This window comes from Cucumis melo, chromosome 4 (genome assembly GCF_025177605.1).
Source record: "Cucumis melo cultivar AY chromosome 4, USDA_Cmelo_AY_1.0, whole genome shotgun sequence".
Taxonomy (NCBI): Eukaryota; Viridiplantae; Streptophyta; class Magnoliopsida; order Cucurbitales; family Cucurbitaceae; genus Cucumis; species Cucumis melo.
Window position 1 is genome coordinate 298,340 of NC_066860.1, and position 22,252 is coordinate 320,591.

The 22,252-nt window shown below is 34.5% G+C and overlaps 2 protein-coding genes across 7 annotated transcripts; both read left to right on the forward strand.

Annotated features, from left to right (window-relative positions):
* Window positions 1–778: 778 nt before the first annotated feature.
* Window positions 779–11,581, forward strand: LOC103503450 (uncharacterized). Of its 4 annotated transcripts, none has more exons than XM_051083439.1 (16): window positions 780–1,215; window positions 1,428–1,511; window positions 1,799–1,872; window positions 2,004–2,037; window positions 2,195–2,253; window positions 2,812–2,926; window positions 3,036–3,073; window positions 3,899–3,996; window positions 4,076–4,131; window positions 4,337–4,622; window positions 4,931–5,043; window positions 5,571–5,627; window positions 9,333–9,398; window positions 9,541–9,615; window positions 10,423–10,513; window positions 11,208–11,266. In XM_051083439.1, the coding sequence occupies exons 1-15, from the start codon at window positions 1,027–1,029 to the stop codon at window positions 10,483–10,485; spliced, it is 1,407 nt and encodes a 468-aa protein (XP_050939396.1). In that variant the 5' UTR covers window positions 780–1,026; the 3' UTR covers window positions 10,486–10,513; window positions 11,208–11,266. The 4 variants fall into 4 exon arrangements, with proteins under 4 accessions (XP_050939397.1, XP_050939396.1, XP_008465858.1 ...); XM_008467635.3 differs by having other exon boundaries at window positions 782–1,215; window positions 4,928–5,043; XM_008467636.3 differs by lacking the exon at window positions 10,423–10,513 and having other exon boundaries at window positions 781–1,215; window positions 4,928–5,043; window positions 11,208–11,581.
* A 1,556-nt stretch (window positions 11,582–13,137) lies between these two features.
* LOC103503451 (uncharacterized) lies at window positions 13,138–20,917 on the forward strand. 3 transcript variants are annotated; one of them, XR_001764757.2, is made up of 14 exons: window positions 13,153–13,452; window positions 13,716–13,814; window positions 14,480–14,537; window positions 16,753–16,833; window positions 17,020–17,091; window positions 17,179–17,417; window positions 17,530–17,601; window positions 18,503–18,619; window positions 18,719–18,800; window positions 19,060–19,106; window positions 19,476–19,557; window positions 20,102–20,212; window positions 20,351–20,501; window positions 20,617–20,917. XR_001764757.2 is itself a non-coding variant. In XM_008467637.3 (12 exons), exons 1-12 carry the CDS (start codon window positions 13,232–13,234, stop codon window positions 20,183–20,185), a joined length of 1,254 nt encoding a protein of 417 aa, XP_008465859.2. In that variant the 5' UTR covers window positions 13,138–13,231; the 3' UTR covers window positions 20,186–20,369. The 3 variants fall into 3 exon arrangements, 1 of the variants encoding a protein (XP_008465859.2); XR_001764758.2 differs by having other exon boundaries at window positions 20,363–20,501; XM_008467637.3 differs by lacking the exon at window positions 20,617–20,917 and having other exon boundaries at window positions 13,138–13,452; window positions 20,102–20,369.
* The last annotated feature ends 1,335 nt before the right edge of the window (window positions 20,918–22,252 follow it).

Genomic DNA, 22,252 nt, shown 5'->3' on the forward strand with positions numbered 1-22,252 from the left:
TAGTGTGTGGTTGTGCCCCCACCCTTAATCATTGTGACAAAGAAAAATACTTTAAAATAGGGTTGAACCTTAATTTCAACCTTGGACTATCTAATATTTGAATTACTTTTAAATGACGAAGCTTCGTTATTTTTTACTTTCTGAGCACTTTGACGTGAGTATGTAAATATAACACCTTGTGTTTGTGTTTAAATACAACAATCAAACTTAAACTTTGGGTTCACACAACCATCTAGACATTAGGGTAAGGTTGTTAGAGATCTCTAGCCCTAACCTCAACCTTGGTAAGTTTCTATAGTGCTTTGCTTGGACACACGGATGATGAAAATATTTCACTTGACACACTTAGGGTCACCTCGATTAGGAATTTTGATCATAGATGATCACTTTCCATCAATAATTTTGTGCACGAGCATTGGTTGTGGTTCCTTGCTTTAACTTGGTTGGACTTTGGTTTTGACTTCCGGTTAGTCTCCTCGACCTAATTAGCATTGGTTGTCTTGATCGCTATTCTCAACCTTCACTATTTTTGGTCTCCTGCTTCAATTCTTTCCCACAAAAGATGTCAATCTTGACACTAATGTAAATTTGTAATTTGGAAAGGAAGAAAATGATTTTTGATGCGAGAATAATTATAGAACAAAGAAACGTTAAAAGTTATGTTTCATTATCTCATAATCCTCTTTAAATACCTCATATTGGATTTGAAATAATTTGATTAGATAAATTCAAACCGTTTATGTTATATTTATCTTCTTTGGACATACTTTCCAAGTCCAAATTCATCCACATGGCACGTACATCGTAGATTAATACGAGATATCAAAAACCCAAGAACATCATCAATGTCAAACATATTCGCAAACGACGAACGATTGATCGAGTAAGATTTTTAGTCGGTTTAACTTTTAGGACCAAGCAGAAGAAAGTTGGATGTCACGAGGCAACGAGGTGAAGGGTGGTATAAATAGCCCGAGTTTTGAGGACATGGTGCTGAAATAGAAAGCTAATACAAGGAAAAAGAAAATGAGGAAAGTGGAGGACAACTCCGTGCCAATGCCAAACCCCGAGATCAACAACACCAGCACCGATGAAGAAGCAATCACCGATGCCGGTAACTCTTCTCAATCCAATGATAATCTCAAAGATTGGTCAACTTTCCCGGTTGCCAGATTACCCTCTCGTAACACCTCCTCCAAGTACGATTTTGTCAAGGTAAAATTTGTTTTTCCATTCAATTATTTGCTTCTTTGCTGACTGGACTGATCTGAATGTAAGAATTGGCTCAATTTCGGTCTGATTTCACGTTTCCTCACGATTTCTTGGTTAGGAATTTACCTAGGAACTCTGCTTCATTAGTCTTGTTTTTTTTTTTTTTTTTTGTATTGATTTTTTATTGCATGTGGTGCCTGGTTATTCTCTGGCAGGTGAAGGTGTGGTTGGGAGATAATGCGGATCACTATTATGTATTGTCGCGGTTTTTGCTCAGCAGGATGTTGACAGTGACCAAGGTACAAGTGCTTCCAATTAAGAGGCTTTCTTGGCACCAAGCTTATCAACAACTCTTTCGATTTATTGATGTTTTTTTGGGTATTGTTTTTAATACTTTGTCTCTTGCCAAGCAAGCTCAATGAATCTTACAAGAAGTCTTTCTTCGTTGTTAAGAGTAAAATTTATTGTGTTTTTGCTTTCTAGCCTCTGCTTGAGAAGCAAAGGTAACGTTGGTCTTTTCTATACAGGTTGGTTAACTTGGTTTGAATGCTCATTTATATGTTAATTCTAACTCTTCTAATTTCAGATTCCAAATCATGTTGCTATTAAAATTGCATTGGAACTCAAGAAGCTGCTTGTAGATAATAGCCTTTTAGATGTGTGAGACATATTCTTGTCTTCTCCCCCTATGTCATTTTATGCGCTTCTTGTTCAAAGGAGAATGAATATTACTTTTTTTTTTTCCATTACTAGTACTTTTATATATTCTTGATTACGATATTTTTTTGTAGCTCCCAATCTGATCTGGAAGCTAATATTTTCAAGGTATGTGATGTCATCGAATTTTTTGCTTCTCTACCAACTGGATTTGTACAACTTTTACAATGCTGCCGAGAAATACAAAGCCGATGAATTACTAATGCTTATCAGTATGTCGTAATATGTAGCTATAGCTAACTTTCTTTTAGGGCATCATATGCAGCTCATGGAGCGACGTGGTTATGGGGAAGAGTACATAAATCGTTATAAGATGATGACAAGGTTTGTATATTTCCTTGAGTGGAGCTTCTCTGTGTTTTTCCATAGTTGGAAACCTCGCATGAGACTTAATAAATATATGCAGAATGTGTGTGTTTAATTGTCTCTCTGTCTTCCCCATAACTTTTATCCACAGCTCTTACTAGCAACAACTTTCAGTTGCTGTTGCATGAAAATGCAACAGCATATTTCATTAATTCAGATCATATGATGGCAACCACTCCATCAAGAATTCTTTTGCTTCTCTTCTAGTAATTATTGTCTGATTTATTTCTGTTTGTGAGAATATTGGTTATGGACGTTTATTTCCTATGAGTATTTGTTATGGATGGGGGTGTGAAGCTTGGATTCTAATGGATAAAGTAACTAAATAAAGTTGGAAACCAGTAGTTTTGATGGTTATGAGATCATGAAAGCACCCAACTCACATTGATCATGGAGGTAGGGCTTCTTAGGTCAATTTACTAGGGTTCTCGCATGTTCCCAATGAATCTGATGCAATCCACCATGGCAGTTCTTGCTTTTACCACATGTTGCTAAGTTCTATCTCATCTTTTCTAGATTTCACCATCAAAGGGTCCCCTTGGTGATTCTTGTATGTGGAACTGCCTGTGTTGGGAAGTCAACCATTGCCACCCAACTTGCACAGAGACTTAATCTCCCAAATGTGTTACAGGTTCTGCATATTTAAAATTTCAATCTCCCCTTGTTCTATATCTTGAGACCTAGTTATGTGCTAACTCTTTGTATAATTTCCTACTACTAACAATCTTTTATATTTGCAGACAGATATGGTTTATGAATTACTACGCACATCAACAGAGTATGTCCATAATTTATTTTTCTCCATTTTATAAAACAAAATATTATTATCTGGAGGGTTAAAAGCAGTTTGGTTTAACAGAGTATAGGACTACAAGTTTTTCTTCTCTATGTCTTTGTCTTCTACTAAGCTGTCACCAATGCATTTAGCTTTTGACTCTTGTTAGCCCATCGGCCCCATCCTACATCTAAAATCAAGACCGAATGGAAATGAATTCATTTTCAATGCTATTGATTTTGCAAATTCATTTCTGAATTATCACTTAATCAAAAGCTGAATCTCAAAAGTCATGCAGAAGCTAACCAACTTCTTACATGCTGTAAAGAAACTGGGCGTTGTTTGAGATTCCTTCTTCCAAATGTTTGGAACGACGAGTGTTCGCTATAGAGATGTTAGTGTCATGATCGAGGAGTTCCTCCTCAATCTGCCGTTTGGGGAGAAAGTCCGGTTTCTTTGGCTTGCCAGAGCATGTGCTATGTTATGGGTTCTGTGGGATGGGAGGAATGGAAGGGTGTTTGGTCCCTCATTTGTTTTCATGTTTCTCCGTGGGCCCTTTTGTTATTATTCTTTGGGCATTATTTTGCATAGTTGGAGCCCCTTCTTATAAAGGCTGTCCCTCCTTTTTGTGGGCTTGGTTTTTTGTATGGCTGTGTATTCTTTCATTTTTTTCTCTATGAAAGTGGTTATTTTTCCTAAAAAAAGAACCCGTAAAGAAAGAGAGGGAATCTTCTGTTTTGTTTAAATTTTTTGATATCAGTGTGCACATGCATACACTTGCGAGTTTTGTGATCCTTATTGAGATGGCTTTTCCCTTTAAATATTCAGCGCTCCATTGACGTCTACTCCTGTATGGGCACGAGATTTTAGCTCTCCAGAGGAGTTAATTACTGAATTCTGTAGAGAATGCAGGATTGTTCGTAAAGGTTAGTCATCCCTTCAGTTGTAGAGTTTGTTGCTATCTGGTTGGTTGATGGCTTCTGTTACCCTATATTTTCTGTATAGGTTTGGCTGGTGATTTAAAGAAAGCTATGAAAGATGGAAAGCCTATAATAATTGAGGTGAATCTTGCCTTAGAAAATGTAAACTAAAACTTCTAATTCAAATGGCTTAGAAGTCATAGATATTTTAACGTAGAACATGCAAACTTGCTATTTCCATAATGAATTGGGTTTCACTCGGGTCTTTATTTACTTCTTTTCTCTAAATTATCTTTAGGGAATTGTTGTTTTGATATTGCCTCGGTCTTCTTTATAAAAAATTTAGGGAATACATTTGGATCCCAGTATATATTTGATGGATGATGAAAGTAAGTCACCAGCTAATGTTTCAGCAAAAGATATTGAAAACAATCCTTTATCAGCAACATCAGATGATAAAAGTGCAAAACAAATGGAGCGTAGTTGTCTAGTTGTTCATCAATGTAAAAAAGGGAACGGCACCTGTATTAAATGTTCTCATTCGAAAGAATGCATGCACACCAACCAAGAGAATGAAGGGTTAGACTCTCTAGAAGCTGTGGGTATAGCAGGAAATAGCTCTGGAATTACAGGTTGGTTCGAACTCTGAATTTTGTGCTTATGAGTTCATTGTTTTCTCTAGCCTTATCATAGAATTGAGGAATGCTTCCTAAGTGTTCATATTTAACGACCAATTTAGATTTGGATTCCTGAGAAAACTATTTTGCATTTTATGATGCTATTGCTAATTCGAACTCTGAATTTTGTGCTTATGAGGTCACTACTTTGTCTAGCTTTATCATAGAATTGAGGAATGCTAACCAAGTGTTCATATTTAATGACCAATTTAGATTAGGATTCCTGAGAAAACTATTTTGCATTTTATGATGCTATTCAGAAGAAACCCACAATAAAGAGGAGACAAATAGATCTGCTTCTGTCAAGAAAGAGAAGTCTGGTGCTGAGCCAATAATAATACCCATAGTCTTAAAAATGGCTGAATTTGATCACAAGGTTTGTTTCACTTTTTTCTCAATCTTTTATTTGCAAAAAAGGAAAAATTAATGAAGCATGGACTCAAATATATAATATGGCATGGACATGACATGCTAATCTCTAAACCATAGAACATTCTTCATGTTTGAAAGACACTTTTTTTTTTTCTTTTAAATGTATATATGTGTATTTTTTAGATAGGAACAATGAGTATATATTTATAATTTGAAATAAATAAACGACTCAAGTTTAACATTAAATGACTAAATAACATAGTAAACAAAAGGTTAGGTAGTATACTGCAGTACAGTGTCTGTTATCCAACAAAGTTGAAGATGGAAAAAAGTTGTTTCTTGTTAAAAAAGAAAAAGAGGAAGAAAAGCTTGTGGTGAGCAACATTCTGCAAAAGCATTAAGTGGAGAGGAAAAACGAATTGGGCCAAACTCAATCTACACTAATTTTTCATGTGTTTGTTTTTGCTTTAGCCTTGCTTATAGGCTATCGGAAGTTTTTGTTGTAATTTATGTACTTCTTGTCTTGTTCAGGCACTACTCGAGGAATGGATCTCCCCTCGAACATTTAGTGACAAATGTCCTCTCCAGGTATCCTTATTTATTCAATACTACATTCCGGAACATAAGTTTTCTTTTGAAAACTACTTTTTTAGTACAACAAGTGGGGGTATAACATCGTGATATGAACCTCAAGGTCAGTAGCATGGCGAGTGCCGCTGATCTACATTTACTTTGGCAATTGAAACATAAAAGAATATGAGACTTTTTCTAAGTAAGAAATTTGTGCTTAATTTGGATTTGAATGTCATGGCACTTAGTTTTGGAATTTCCAACCGTAGATTTATCATTATAAAAGACAAACCGTATTTGGATATAAATTGAGATAGAAGCATCTTTGAAAGTACAATTCATGGCATATTCAGCCGGCTGAAATTGAGAGAAAATGGTAGGTATGCATGGTTGGTTCTTTTGTCTAATTCTTACTCTACTATGTACTTAGTCCCAATGTTTTTTTTTTTGAATAAACTAGATCAGGTTGTATCCACGCCTAGGCTCAAGGCTCAAGTTGGTGCCTTGTCTTTCAAGGCGAGGCTCATAAAATAAGGCATGCTTTTGGGATTTTTCATTATTTTCAAAAATAATAATTACCAGGGTTCGCCCCCTCTTTATTAACTAAAAAACTTACATTTAGTAAAGTGTAAATGCAATCTTTCGTGTGTTTAGAGTTCCTCTTTTCCTTTCCTTCATATTTTCACTTCAACTATGGTTCATCTTTTTAATGTAGTATTTTTACATACAGTACACCTAAAAAAAGCTCGCTCTTTTTGTGCCTTGCACTTAAGCCTAGAAGACTATTGCTTTTCGTTGCACCTTGAGCTTTAAAAAACCGTAGTTGTATCACTTTTAGATAATTCAACCTTCCAACGAATCTTCTATACCTCTGGATTTTCAAATAATTCTCCATCTTTAATTAGTTGCAAATTGTATTGCAAGGCTTAGCCCCCAACTTTCCGATCTTAGATAATTGGTCAAGCACATATTTCCTGCGTGGCACAAGATCCATTACTTTCTTCTTAGTGCTTCAATGCGCGATGGGTATCTTACTAACCCTAATATATTTATGAGAATGCACCATCAGCTTCCAAAGAACCATCGCCTCTTGTTAGGAACTTCCAAGACATTACATATTGTAATTTCTTTTTGATATTGCAATGTATTGGTATCTTCTATTTTTGTACGTGGGGACCTAACAAATCAAATCAAGGTATAAGAACGAGTTAATTCAAGTTCATGTGGAAGCAAAGGAAATCCTGCCATTATCAAGCTCCCAACTTTGCTGGTTCCAAGAGGCTATTGTGGAACTTTGTCAAAAATCAGAAAATCAATACTTCTACAGGAAAGAAAGAATAGATAATGGCATAACAGAAGTCTCAAAATTTAGAATAGAGAAGGGGTGGATTTTAAGGTGCAACTTTTGGCCCAGAACAGGTGGAACATCATACATATTCTCTCGAGCAAGGAAAGACAGGGATGGAGATTGTTCCTTAAAATGTTGAAAAGTTTCAAATCAAAGTATGATTATAAGACATGGCATTCAGATTAGGGCAAGTTGGAAAAGCATCTCTTTGAAGATATTCACCGATCACAAGAAGAGGAGAAGAAGTATAGCTATGTGGACAAGGTTAAAACAAAAACAAATTTCTCTGCTTTAGGCCTGAAAAATCAGAGCTCTCAACAACAATGGGTTATCAAGAGTCCAAGATTCTTCTAAACAGACTTCTACAATCTATGGGTTGTCTCACGTCTTTTGAGTTCAATAATTGAGTTGAGATTAAAGAAACGTTACAAATGTACTTCCATTTAGAGGTCCTCATCAACCTGCTGTTTGCAGAGTATGATTTGATTGATTTAGATCAAGGATTACTAGATGAACTTATAAAGCAACCTGAGAAATGGCAGGAGTTCGGTGCCTTTCACTTGAAGTTTGAAAAATGGGCTAAGGTAGCACATAGCAGACCTTTGTATGCAAGAGGATGCGGGGAATGTATCTCAATCAAGAACCTACCTTTAGACTATTGGCTTCAGTTCATTTCATTTCAAACTAAATAAGTCCGAGAGAATAATTAAAGCCTTCTGAGAGATATGCCCAAATAATAAAACTAAAAATATAGTGGCCTTGTGTTTTCTATTTGATCTCCTTCATTGTATCTTTGTAAATCATCAAAAAAATAATAAAACTAAAAATATAATGGTTTTTCTCCCGGTTCTTGGGTTTCCACGTAAGCCTCGTGTTGGTGTTACTTTCAATAGTAATAACTCAGGACAATCTCGGGGTGAACTTGGGGACTGTTTTACTATTTAGTCTTTGGTTACACACCAAGTTCTAAGGCTAGTGCTGTTATTTTTACAGTTTTTGAGTCTTACAGTTATTTAGGAGGGAAGGGGTAGTTTAAAGGGAAGGAGAGGAGTCTGTGAGTGGAGGAGTTTTTCAGTTAATGAGTAGGCTGTTTTTCCTTGAGAGGAGAACAGAGTGGTATGTTCTGGTTGTTTTGTTATTTGTGTGTTTTATTTCCAGGATTGATAATCTATCCGTCTTTGTACTTAAGTATCTTTTACCAAGTTGAATAAAGAACATCTACACAAGTGTTCTATCAGAGATCATGCCTCTTCTGAACATCTCTTAAGCCACCTAAAGATTCTCTCTTCTCCCGAGCCAAATGTTTCGTCTTATCTTGAAAGACAGGTGGAGTAAACTTCTTCCATCATGAAACAATAGTGACTGTTACGGGCTATGCACACAACAAAAGCCTACAGAAAATAATCCCAAATTGGAAGAGCAAACTAATCCTCTGAGAAAATGACCGAGATCTTCATTTGTATCCTTAAGAGAGGTGTAATTCACTTTAATATCTCGCTTTGGATTCGAATCATTTTCTTTCCGTCAGTGACCTTTGTTTTACTTTTTATCCCTAGTAATTGGAGCTGTTCCTCGTATTTTACTTTTTGGTTTACATGGTGCTCAGGTGTAGTCTATCTTTCTATTCAAGCTTTTGTCTGTACTTTTGTTCTCTTTGATACCTGTGGTTTTTTTGTGGAAGAAAAAGAAAAGAAGCTCTTTATAAGGCTATTTCTAACTATCCTCCTTTTAAATTCTTTATTTGGTGCTTTTCTTTTTTTCCTTCTGAAATTTTTTTGTTAAAAGAAAAATCTATTTGACTTTTTTTTTTCTTTAAGAGGAAACAAGGTGAAAGGGCATGGCCCAAACACCAGAAATTTATTATCATGTAAAGGAGTACAAGGGCCAGAGAGAAGCCCCTACACAATAGTTGAGAAGAGCTTGAAGATTTAAAGCTATAGTGTGTGGCTTATAGTCTTTGAAAAACTTGTGCCTACTACACCATAATCCTATAAAGTTACATGAATCTTCCCAAAGGTTTTGAAGGCTTTTCTGTTTCCCTTTGAATATCCTATTTGGCTCCTTTTATTCATGGCTTTTCTGTCAACAAATTTCATGCTTGATGAGGTTCATGCTTCCAGTGAGAAAAATGATCAGTAACCAGAAACCTAGCTAATTAGGGCAGCAATCTTCGGAAGGCAGGACCATGTAAAATGCCCTTGCCCTATTAGAAGGATAAATTTTTTAGGAGTTTTCTTTGTGACTGCTGTTTTTTTTTTTTTTTGTTCTTCTATCTCATTCTCTATGATGTGTATTTATCTCCTTCGTGTCCATCCCTCACTTCTATATCATTTTTTTTATTATTTGTTGTTTTTTCTGATTTTACTTTATATCAGGATAAAAGTAAGCTTATAGCTAATTTAAAGACCATTCAGGGCTACCTTTGCTCGTTCAAATCACAGGTTTGTTTCTTCCCTTATTGTTTTTCCAAGGAAAGATGGATGCAATGCTTATTAGGAATTAGTGGTCTAATGTGTGTCTTATTGAACAGTAATCATGTTTAGCCAATATCATCTGTTAATATGTTCCTATGATTGTTCACAGGGTTTAATAGTAGTTAATATATCAGCGACTACATTTCCACAAACACTAGATTGGCTGCATGGATATATTCTGCAGGTAACCTATTGATAGCTTTTTCTAAATGGAATTTTATAGACAAGACTATAAGTTCATTCCTGTTAAAGCATTAAATACATAAAGTTAGGCTACGAAGAGCCAGTTTGTTGTACTCAATATTTTAATCTAAATGCAACTTTGCTGTACACGTTCCTACATAAATTTATTTTTTCTAGGAAGTGGTAAGATAAAACCTAAGATGCACAGGCACTTTAGTTTGGCTAGTCTGTTCGTGACAGACACTTAGACACTCTGCACGTGTTGGACACTTGTTCATGCAACAAATGTGTTAGACATGCATGGAACACTTGTCGAGTATACTAAAAAAAACTATATATGTCAATAACTTTGAAGTGTTCTATAAAAAAAAACATTTTGAGAGTGAAAAACATCAAGCTCATACTTTGTAAACATATACAATTACTTTGAATTTTCACATAGTATGGAAATGATTTATAACTTTTAAAATGTTTATTTTAATAAACATGTCCTTGCCGTGTCATATTCATGTTGTATCCTTGTCTCGTATCCATATCCTTACTTCCAAGAGTAAAACTGTTAGAAGAAACTGAGGACCATTGGAAGCAAGGTTACGCAAGTTACAAACTTTATGATACAACAAGAAGTATAAGGGCAATGATTAGATCAGAAAGTTAAGTATTGATTATTACATATGGTCCATTGTGCGATAGTTTTTGCATGAATAAAAATTGAAAACCCTCTCCCACTTTCGTTATTTTCCTGACAGTGTTCTTAGCAGGATTGTCTGTAGAATTCTTAAGATTTGTTTACATCCTTTTTGGCCAGTGTATCGAACAAGGCATTTCACCTGTATCAAATGAAAATGCAAGTCAGTCTATTGAACACTAATTAAGAAAATAATTTTTGTTCATCACAGGTATGCTACATTTCTCTCTGACCACCTAATATATTTTTCTATTGAATATGAAACAAAAGCCTAAGCCAAGACATTTATCTTCAATGATATCGATATTTGAAAGCCTGAGTTATGCTTAACCTGGTTAAGGCACATATGTTACATGTAGTTGAACTCAAAGAGGGGAAAGAAAAAAAAGGTCCAGGCGTATACTTTTTACTTTCTAAACATTCTCCTCACAGCGGTATACACGTACTATCCTGTTGCTCCTCCATGCAGTGTTTTTTTATTCATATGAAAACTTTTTGTTTCACTGAAGAAGAGAATTATGGCGTGAGATACTTGTTTCCGACCTATTATAAACCATATTTCCATGCAAGCAAGTGAATTTGGGTTAGTTCAAAGTGAGATTAGTTGGGTGCACTCGAGTTTTCCTGCATAAAGACATCACAAAAAGAAAATGGAAAATGGAAATACTCAAAATTATTCATGGTTTTCAGTTGATGTTTTGATTCTAAATCATTAAATTACCACATGTACGCTTTTATTTAAGAAGCATTGAAGACAAAGACTCTTCTTTACTTGAGAAAGATTGAATTCACATAGTTATGCTGCATCATTTGGTTCTACATTTGAATTTACCATAATTAATAGAACACGAGCCCATTGTAGCCATGATCTGACAAAAGTTGCCGTTTTTGACCCTTTTGTTTAGGTGGAGAATTCCCACATACTGTAACAATGGCTCATCAACTCATTCCCAAGGTTCCAGCTTCTCTTTGACAAAAGTTTCATCAAGACAGTGACATAAAAAACTATTCCTGGTTGAGGTTTGGCCAAAATATATGCTCCTTGTTGTGTACAATTTTAACTTAATAAATATTAGCTTCTTGCTCAAGATAATAATTTTTACAAAAGGGTTATGTTCGTTTGAAGATTGAAATTCCGTTTGTCTTTGTCTCGGGGTTATGGAATCAGTTTGGACCATTTGGGTGATGTATCAGAATATGGATAAAATGAATCCTATTGTTGTACTAGTCCCAACGAATCAAAATCTTCTAATGGGACAGGTCAATCCCAATCTGTTAAGTGTTTTTCTGACAGCATATGTAGCATTTATCCTATCGGCAAGGGATTGAAACACAAATAGATCAGAGGAGAGGAAGAAGATTAGAGGAGAACAAAAACGAAGAACTTTCTTGTTAAATGGTTGAAGATATTCGAGTGGGTTATATTTTATAAGATTTTTTTGGTAATGATAACGATTAGATGATTTTAAGATTTGGATTTTTGTCCTCTTAGTTTTGTATGAAGAAATGAACATTTTGGTTTATAAATATTAGATGAGTTGCTTACATTTTTACTAAGGTCAACATAAAAATAAATATATTGACTTGGATGTTAGATACGTCATCATAAAATAGATACGTATCAGTAGTATGTAAAATGAATTGGTATGGATTCTTTGCCTTTTGTGAAATGTATGTGCTTCATAGTCGACGACAAAATGTGAGGTGACTTGCTTTGGTCTGTAGATGGCACGACTCCTTGACTGTGAATTCAGAAATTTATTAGTCTTTAAATTTGTACATAAAAAAAAAGAGAACAAGTTTTTGTTTTTCTTTAGATATTGTATTCTTTGAGATTTCATCTATCCTCATGTTAGTTTCTAATTTGTGCTTTTGCCTCGCCTTGAATCATTCCTCGTTTTTGTCCTTCATCATTTTACGTATGTTTGGAATCTAAGGAACTTAAAAAAATTTCTGTGCGACCTTTCTTTAAAAACTTGTCTGCCATTGATAGATAGAAGATTAAATAATCTGTTCTTGTGTATTTTATACCCTCTTTTGCTCTTTTCTTTCAACATGTATGAGATCAACAGTTCAACATCATTTAAAAGCAAAAATGCTTTTAACATTTTGCTCTCTGTAAGTATATGTGAAGCAAGTTATATGAAGGTAAGATGATGTCCTGAGATAATGCAAAATCCTCTTAATAAATTACAAATGAATGATAAGGTAGGTAAGTGCATGAATTGCAGCACGCGTTGCAACAATGTGTTAAGAGTGGTCATGAAACTTTTCACCTTAGTATAGTTGATGAACTAATAATATAAATTGAAATCAAGTTAGCATTACAAATTTGAGCTCGACGAAGTAGACTGGCCATGTATCTTCCTTCCCAAAGAAATAGACATAGATATGAAAATAAAAACTGCCAAGTTCTTTTAGTGAAATTTTTTAATAGAAACTTCTGAATTTAAATTTTTTTGAATTCGATAGAACTTCAAAATTAAAATTACACCTTTAATGATTTCAAAAGCTTAGAAATCAATTAAGATTAAAATAAAGAGTTTCTTCTTTTATCGGAGTGTTTTTTATAAAAGATATTAAATTGAGGTGTAAATTTATTTTAAAAAGTGATATTTTCAAATATAGCAAAAAATTAAAACTATTTATAAGATATATAGATTAAATTTTGTGGAGCCTATATGTATTTTATAAATTATTTCTTTTTTTTTTTTCACATAATCACTCCTCTTTTCAAAATTACCGTTTTATTTATAAAAAAAAACGAGTGGATATTAATATTTGCCAAGAAAATAATAGTTTTTTCATCTGGAACACCTCTGATTTATGCAAAATAAAGAGAGGAAAAGAATAATAATAATATTATCTAGTTCGACAGTTTTGGTTGAGAGAGTGGACGAGTAGGACGACGCAACCCAAAGAACTGGAAATGCTCCTCCCCAAACAATTCCATTACTTCCTCTCTTCCTCCTCTAAGCTTCACTTCTTCAAGTCCCCAACCGATGCTAATTCTAATTCCCTCTCGCTCTCCCGTTCTCCAAATCCCGCAAGACGACGGTTGTTAACAGTGAGAGCAAGTCTCATCACCAACTCAGACTCCTTCGAGGTCGGACGCCTCATTGGAAGCTATGGCTTCATGAATATCACCAGGTTTCTCTGCTTTTACAATCTATGTACTCTCACTCCTATATACTCCACACTCTATGGGGGAAAATATTTTAGGTTTCAATTTTTCCTGGGTGTGTAGCTCTATGGATGAGAAATTTGTTCAATCAATTTATTCACTCCTTTTCCTTTGCTTCGGGTTATCATATCAAATCAATCTGTTGCACTTAAGTTTCCTCATTTAGTTTGAACTTTATCTCTGTTTCACATTACCGTCATTGTAACTGTGTTATTTCCCACCCCCACAGCTATTCAGGATTTCAATCAGGGGAAGACGTTGAATATTCTTCTGGAGACTTAGGGCAATTGAGAGTTCAAGATGTAGGAGAAGGAAGTGTAAAGATCAGGTGCTCTTTTGATGTGTATTTGTGTTCTAGCTATTGATTAGGGAATCATAAAAACATGTCCCATTTGGTAAATATTTGATTTTTGAAATGACTAATCGTTTTCTTCCATTTTTTTTAATCATGATTTTCCGGTAAACATTTGAATCCTTAACCGAAAACTTAGGCCTAGTTTGGTAACCATTCCGTTTTCTATTTTTGGTTTGTGAAAATTAAACATATTTCCTTTCATTCTCTTACTATGGTTTGTATCAATCTTAAATATCTAAGAATTCCAACAACAAAACAAGTTTTCAAAATTATGATTTTTAGTTTTCAAATTTTGACTTTTTTTTTTAAAATATAGGTAAAAATAAATATAAAAGCAAGAGAGTTAGAGGTGGAAAAGGTGTTCATAGGCTTAATTTTCAAAAACAAACAACAAAAAACGAAATGGTTATCAAATTGGGGCCTTAGTTTTATAATTCCGACTTTGATTTTTAAAAAAACATTCCTAACATGTAAACAATAAAACATAGAAACCTATGGATGAAAATGGTGTTTATAGACTTAATTTTTAAAAATAAAATACAAAAAACCTAATGGTTACCGAAGGGTCTAAAAAGTAAGATCACCAATTTTCTCAATCCATCTCATTACTAATACTATCAATGGCAGTTCTTCTGCAGGCTTTATGAAGGAAGAGTTTCTCAGGGTTCTCGTAAAGGAACTCCTCTTATTTTTAAGGTGCACCTACTTCGCTTTTATTCTTTTAGTTTCTCATGGGTAGTTGCCTTCATTGTGGTTTCAAATATTTACCCTTCCTAAAATATATATCGCCCCAACTTTAATCCTTAACCACTCAAGTCTGGATATTTGCCAACATGAGCATCACTCGATTTGCATAGTACTTTTACTATCAACCTTGAATACCTATTAATATAGTCGACTGTAACTGTCTCTGCCATGTTCAACTGAGCTCTTTCTAGATAAAAAAAATTGTAATTAGGACGTCCAATTCAACACCAGCAAAAGGCGATTTCCATCAGCTGAGTAGCTTTGTTGGCTGCAGTTGCATGGTCAAATCACTAGCCAATTCTGGTGCTTGTGCTTGGACTAGGAGGATTGCTTGTTTGGAAGTAACTTCGATTACAACTGCTCGTCAGCATTGTACTGATTGCCCCGACGTTTCTCATTAGCATGTTTAGTCATTTGTTGCACTTTCAATAGAGAGTTCCAAAACATTTGCAACTTAACTCACGATCCTGTAATTGATTATCAACTTCAGCAACCAAGAACTCATTTACCTCATAACAAACGAGTTTGGGGGGTGTCTTCTCTGCACTACCTTGAAAGAATGACACGTGCGGCTGCATGAATGACTATTGTAGCTAATTTTGTCCCATGACAACCATCGAACCTGTTTCTTTGGTGTCTTCATCATGAAACAATGCAAATATATTTCCACCACTCTATTAACTTCCTTAGTTGGCCTATCAGTTTGAGGATGGTAAGTAGTACTTCTTTGCAACTGGGGTCCATAGTTCAAAATAGTTCCTCCCAAAATAGACTCGTAAAGATTTTATCCCGATCAGATACACTACCCTTTCGGCAACCATATAATCTCACCACTTCACATAAGAAAATAAAAGCTACTGAAACATCTGTGAAAGTATGTTTACGAGAGATAAAATGAGCATACTTCCTTGTTATGTCTGTGAGAATTGGGCAACCCCTCAATAAGATCCAATGAAATATCTTACCACACATGCTCCAGTAACAGCAAAACTTGAAGGCAACCTGCAACTTCACGTAATCTGCGCAATTCTCAATTACACTATCTTTTGGGCAACCATGTAATCTCACCACTTCTCGTAAGAAAATAAAAGCTACTGAAGCATCTGGGAGAGGATGCCTAAGAGAGATAAAATGAGCATACTTCCTTATGTTGTTTGTGAGAATTGGGCTGCCTCTCAATAAGATCCAATGAAGTATCTTCCAACACATGCTCCAGTAACAGCAAAATCTGAAGGCGAGCCACCAGGGGTAGAGCCAAATACTTAGCTTGCTGGCAACCAACAGGTTCTGTCACAAATTTCTGGCAGTGGCCTTCATTCCAAGCCAATAAACCCCTTTGGACAATTGTTGATAGGTTTTAAGCACTACCTTATTTCACCTGATCGGAATATTTTGGAACTCGTTGTGTAGTAAAAGAATAGTAGAGAAAGAAGTAGGAAGAATAAGTTTACCTTGATAACAAATTAATTCTCCTCTCAAATGATAGCTTGAATGGGGTCGGTTGTCCCTCTTTCACGACCACAGTTTGGTAAATGCTTGTCAGCTCGCTGTCCGCCGTAACTTTATCCACAAAAACAGAAGTTTCAAGTCCCCTAATCACACTTAACAGTCCAAACTCCAAGGAGGGTGGTAGTGGAGAGAAGGCCTATGTGACCTCATTTTCCAAACCTTTTTTTGTACTCAATGCTAAAGTCATAGCTGTTGATAATCTTCTGCATTCACCCATTGTTCCAACAAAAACTTCAAACTTTTTTCAATCCATCCGTATCACGAATCTTTTCCCCAACAAAAGGTTTGGAGAAACAAGTAAGCCAAACACAGATACCGACATTAGAGGACTTTGAACGTTGAAAAGCTTCTTCCGATTTTGTATTCCATCAAAAATTTCCCTTCAACAACTGTGTCAATGAAAATGCAACGATCAATAATTTGGAACAAACTTACACATTTTTTTGCTTATGCATTGATAGAACGTTTCTATGTTTATCGCTGAAAGATTATTTTACTTGTCACTGATAGACCATTTTTTATAAATGTCTGTCTGTTATGGATACTGTAATTCTTTTGTTTTGTGAATTTATTGCATAATCATGTAGAAAATCTGTATCCAGTCTTTTCAATCAGGCATGATATAGTTTGTTATGAATACTATTTAAATACGAAGGTGTATCCTGGAAAGCGGGCTGGTGGTCTTGAAGCTGATATGATGGCTGCAAATGAGCTAAATGCCCATGCATTTCTCCAAGTAATACTATCTTTTCTTGCCTTCATAATTTTATTTAACATATTAGTGCCGATGATAATTAGACTATGTTGGGAATTGAAGGATAAGTGTTTGCTTCCAAACTTTACAGACTGCTGGGTATTTTCTTTTAAAAAGATATTTTCTTCTTTTTCTTTTAATTCTTTTGTTCATATGGGCATTCTGCAGAGCAGTTCAAAGGACATCAGCTCGAATCTTGCCCTACTTATTGGTGGATTTGAAACAAAGACTGGGGAGCAGGTTACCCACAATTTTCAGTGTCTAAATGTTTTATGGACTTGGTTTGTTTTTGCATGATATGGAAAAGTGCTTGTTCTGCATGCTTAGTGGCTAGCCTTCCGTGATGATGGAAAATATAGCGCTGCAGATTATGGAAAAATAATGGGTGAAAGGATTTCCAAAAGGATAGAAGAAGTCTCATGGAACCCTTACGAACAAGAACAGGTAATCAAGCGCAGGAGAAATTTTGTGATCAGGATGTTTCAGGGCATAATGAGAGGTCTTGTGTATATGCACAACCGCAACAGATTACACCAAAGTCTTGGACCATCTTCTGTAGTACTCAAGTATAGTTCTCAAAACTCGGAAGTACCACGTATTATTTGCTAGCTTCTAGATATTCTTATCTCTCACCTCTGAGACGTGATAAAAATAAAATTGATTTGCTTTTGTTCATAGTACAATTGTTGAGAAAGATGCTGCTTACTTAATCCCACGACTTCGAGATCTAGCTTTTTCTGTGGACGTGAGGTAATTCTTTTCTCTTGATTATTCATCTTTTTCCTACCACTGCAATTTGATTTTAGCATCAGCATTCTCAACCTTTTTATTAGAGGTTTTGGTCTCCAAAAGCTGAAAGAAAGGAATTTTTCCTTGGTGAAATAGGCTTGGAGATTTGATAATGAAAATCAACTTTGTGGAGGAGGGTTTTGCTAGCTTATAGGGGATATAGGTAATTAGTGGTTCTGCGTTCCAACCTTAAAATCACCGGGACACCCTTGAAGGTGCATTTTAAGCTTAAGAACACCCTAGCTAGCAGAATTAGAAAGTGGCCCTCTTTTCTCCTCTTTTGCAATTTAATTCGATAATTATATATTTTTTAATCCTTTTAGAAAAAAAAACTCTAATTCTGTTGGTCAGCGAAGGAATGTGACTTTCCCTTTTTAAAAAATAAAAAAGGCCCAATTTATGTGAGAAAAACTTCATGGGAGAGTAATGCAGTATGCAAATTTGTTGTTTGTGGGGTATATAGGATACGACTTTTCGGTAAGAATATGAAAAGAGAGTAGTGGCAAGAATATAAAAAGAGAGTAGTGCTAAAAAATACCATACTTAAACCAAAATAGGACCAATCAGAAAGTAGAATCAAACAACACAAGACATGAGTGAAATGAGTACAAACAAAGCATTCTGTCTGCTATTTATATCCTGAAACGAAAACCCATAAAAAATCTTGGAAAGAGAACACCTACTAGAAGCCTTTAAATGAGCCAAGTCGAAGTGAGCAAAAGAAGGTTTAGTAGAATTATGAAAAATTTGTTCTCAACATTTAAGGATCTTAAATTACACTTTCTTCACCATTTTTAGTTTATTGAAATATTTTTCTTACATTCAATATAGGTTGATATTTTTTGAATTATTTGATCATCAGATATCCGTTTCCAGAAGATAGCCTTGGACAGCTTGCTGAGGGGCTATGGCGACGAGCAACAGTTGCTGGCGCCTACACTCCAATGGAGAAAAGAGCTTTTGGAATAGCAGATGACATGTATTGTTGACATGTGTACAATGATGTTCAGTTCAGTGCATGGATTGTCTTCAAAGCTTCTAATTCAACCCGACCATTTTTCCTCCTTTTCTTTTGCAGATATGGAGCGGGTCTCCTTTTTGCTTATTTGGCTTTTGTACCGTTTTGTGAAGCTGGAGTTGTTGATAGCCTCTCCTTGCAAGTAATTCATCTTACTAACCTTTTCTGTTCATTGTGATCTGATGATATTCGATCTTGTCCCTTGGAGAGTGAAGCACACTTTGTTATCTTTAGTTTTGGTTTCTCTGTACTGGTTCTTTTTCTGGTTGGATTGTCTTTTTTGTTTTTCATGTGTTCTTTAATTCTTCTTATGAAAACTTGGTTATTTTTTTTATTGAAAGAACAAAAGAATTTTCTCTGAAGTTGTGTACCCTAATCGTTATTTTTCTGTAAACTTACAGAGGCTTTTGGAGAGCACTTTTAGACTTGATCTTGAGGCCATGAGAGAGTAAGACTGTTTTTTTACAATTCGATTATCCTTGTTCCTCAATTTATGGAAAGGAATTTTACGTTGGTCGTGGTTTGTTTTATACTGTGGTTTTTTTATATAAATTTTTTCATTGATGTTTGGTCTCAGTATTATTTCTTTGGTTATTTCTTAACTTGGGAACTTTAGTTGCTCTGGTGCTAGATTACTGAGTGTACCAAAGCATTAAAATGGTACTGCAATTCCCACAAGAACTTCAAAACATTCAAATGATAACTGCAATTCGTTTCCCCTAAAACTCTGGCATGTATATTATTTCACGGTACACTGCTACTCCAGGACTTCTAACACGTCTTTGTACTAAAATATATAAATGCTTTGCTTTGGAAGATATTGTTTAGCAGATGATCGGTTTGTGGAAGCGGTCAAGTTTCTCGATCTCAATGATCGTGCTGGTTGGCAGTTACTTCAGGTTGTGTATCTTCCTACATTTACATTACTCTGCAAACGCCCTATTCTCCTTCTAAATTTTATCTTTGTAGTTGTGTTACAATATCAGATTCAGATCTTTTATCTCAAATCTTCGTTGCTTGCACAAAAACATATTTGTTTCTTCTGTTTCCTAACCGTACATCATATTTCGTAAGTATTATTTTGGAATTCTTGGTCTAATTATTTAAAGTTAGGATCATATATGCTGAACTTTTATTGATATTTGATGTTCTTAAATTTTCAGCATTCTATTTCGGTTTATGAGCCCTGTATAAAAAGCCTTAGTTATTGTCGTTAATTTTCAATAAATTATATCTCAAAACCTAAACATTAGTACATTTGTTATTCATTTACCTAATCGAATATCTAGCATGGATATGTATTTAGAGTTAATATATAGTAAGTTAGACGTTTGGTTTTGAGCTAGGTTCGGATTTATTTAAATAATTACCGAAATATATATATGCTATATGATCTAACCCTTTCCTATCCTTCAACAAACTAACAAAAAGAAACGCTTTTAGGCAATGCTGAATTCAGATTTTCGACAACGTCCCCTTGCTGAGGCAGTACTCAGTCATCGGTTCTTGACGACGACAGTGATATAATTCAGTCACGTTCCAAATTTGGCTACGGTAGTTTTTATTTTGCAAGGGTGATCCAATCATCCCGAGTTTCTCTTTTGCTATTTCTGTTTATGTTATTTTCTTCAGCACAAAATCTTTGTTTCTATCTCTAGAAGATTGAAGTCATTTTGAATTTCACTTATGAAGCATGATTTGTAGAGTGGCATGTGAACCGCATCCAAAATTTTTATATGCACATGTATATTCAAAAGGAGAAAGGAAATACAACCTAGGAGTCGGCGTAGAGGGACCCCTCCAGAAACTACATCAAAAGAATCTTACAGAATTTGGTGTTTAGGTTGGTAATTTCTGGTTTGGTTCTACGGTTTGAGGATTTTTTTTAGGTCAATTATCTTTCTTTTAGGTTTAGTTGTTTCAAAATAAAATACTAGACTTGTTATCTTATCTACTAGGGATGAGCAGGATATATCGAAAAATCGAGTGAAATTGGATGGAAAGCGAAGGGAGTTGGTTTGAGAAAGTTTTAAATCGAGAATTTCTAAAGAGTATTTCTCTGTGTTAAACCGACTCGACTCGACAAAAATCGACTAACATTTACTTGACGATGGTCAAAGTCGGATTGAATATTTACTAAACCGACTATGGTCAGTTCGATGGCGGTTTTGTCAAAAAACCGACTTCGATTGATGATTACCCCTACTATTTATGAGGTTTGAGATCTTTTTATTGTTATTTTATATTTTATTTTTCAAACGTTTTTATGAAAAATTATTTTAAGTGTAATTACTTCTGGAAATGTTTACAAATGTAGAAAAATATAACAATATGTTGGTAATAGATCATGATAGACTAAGTTATCTGCATCCATCATGATGTAAATAAACAAATAGTAGTTTATATTGGTATTCGTAGATAGATTATGATATTTTGTAAAAGTTTTGGTTCATTTTGCTATATTTAAAAATAACTCTTTTTAGTATGTTTCAAGAATTTTTTTAATACAATATATTTATATTCATTGATTTACTGTATATATAGATATATATTTTAAGTTGACAAATATATTTGTGATGGCTATCCATTGGAGTTTCGTTCTTTTGTTGAGAGGCGGTTTCTCACGGTTATTTTGAGGTTTTTTTTTTTTTTTCTTTTTCTTTTGCTAACTTCTCCTCCCCTCCGAAGAAGTTGTTGGGAATTCTTTTGTTGTGCCTTGGTGGCTCTCCTCGGCTCTTATTGAGGAGTGCTGGTGTATGATCTCGGTTTTATTGGATTCTGTTCTTTTTGTTTAAAAAACAAAATAGTTGTCTAAAATTTTTATAAAATGAATCAACTTATTTACGAATAGATCAAAAGTCTATTTTCTTTTTTCTATGATAGACTGCGACAGACAATTCATGCATATATTAATTTAGTGATAAATATCAATAGATATCAATTTTTATCAAACTTTTAACTATAATCTTCTTTGCAGTAAATTTATCTTGAATTCATTCATGGAGTTTCAACAATAATTTTCTTGTTTTGGTTTTTTTTTCCTTGAGTTCGCCCATATTAGTGGGAGATTTGAACCTTTTACTAGGTCAATATTGTTATATTTTGTCTTTTTAGCCATGCTTATGTTGGCAATCCTATTTTGCTTCATAATCACATTAGTAGGAGATACTAACATTTTATTCATTACTTTGTGAAACGGGAAAAAATGAAAAAAAAAATAGTGATAGTTGTAAATATAGCAATTAGATTCAAATTATTAGTATGTATAGCAATATTTAAAAAAATTGTAAGTCTACTCAATGATAGAAATTTATTATTGATAAACTATGTCAGAAGTATTATTCTATCATTAATAAATCCTAAGGGGTCGTTTGATATAATGATTATCACTACTGAATTGGGTTATGGTAACTCAACTCTTGTTCGAGGGAAGGGTTATCACAATCTTTGTTTTAGTGTCATCATAATCCTTCTTCCCTCTCTCTCCTTATTTTTAAACCTTTTTCAACTCTCCATAACCCTTTCTCTTCAACTTTCTCATAAAACTACATTTTTAAACACTTTTTCAAAACATATTTTATCATAAAACTACAT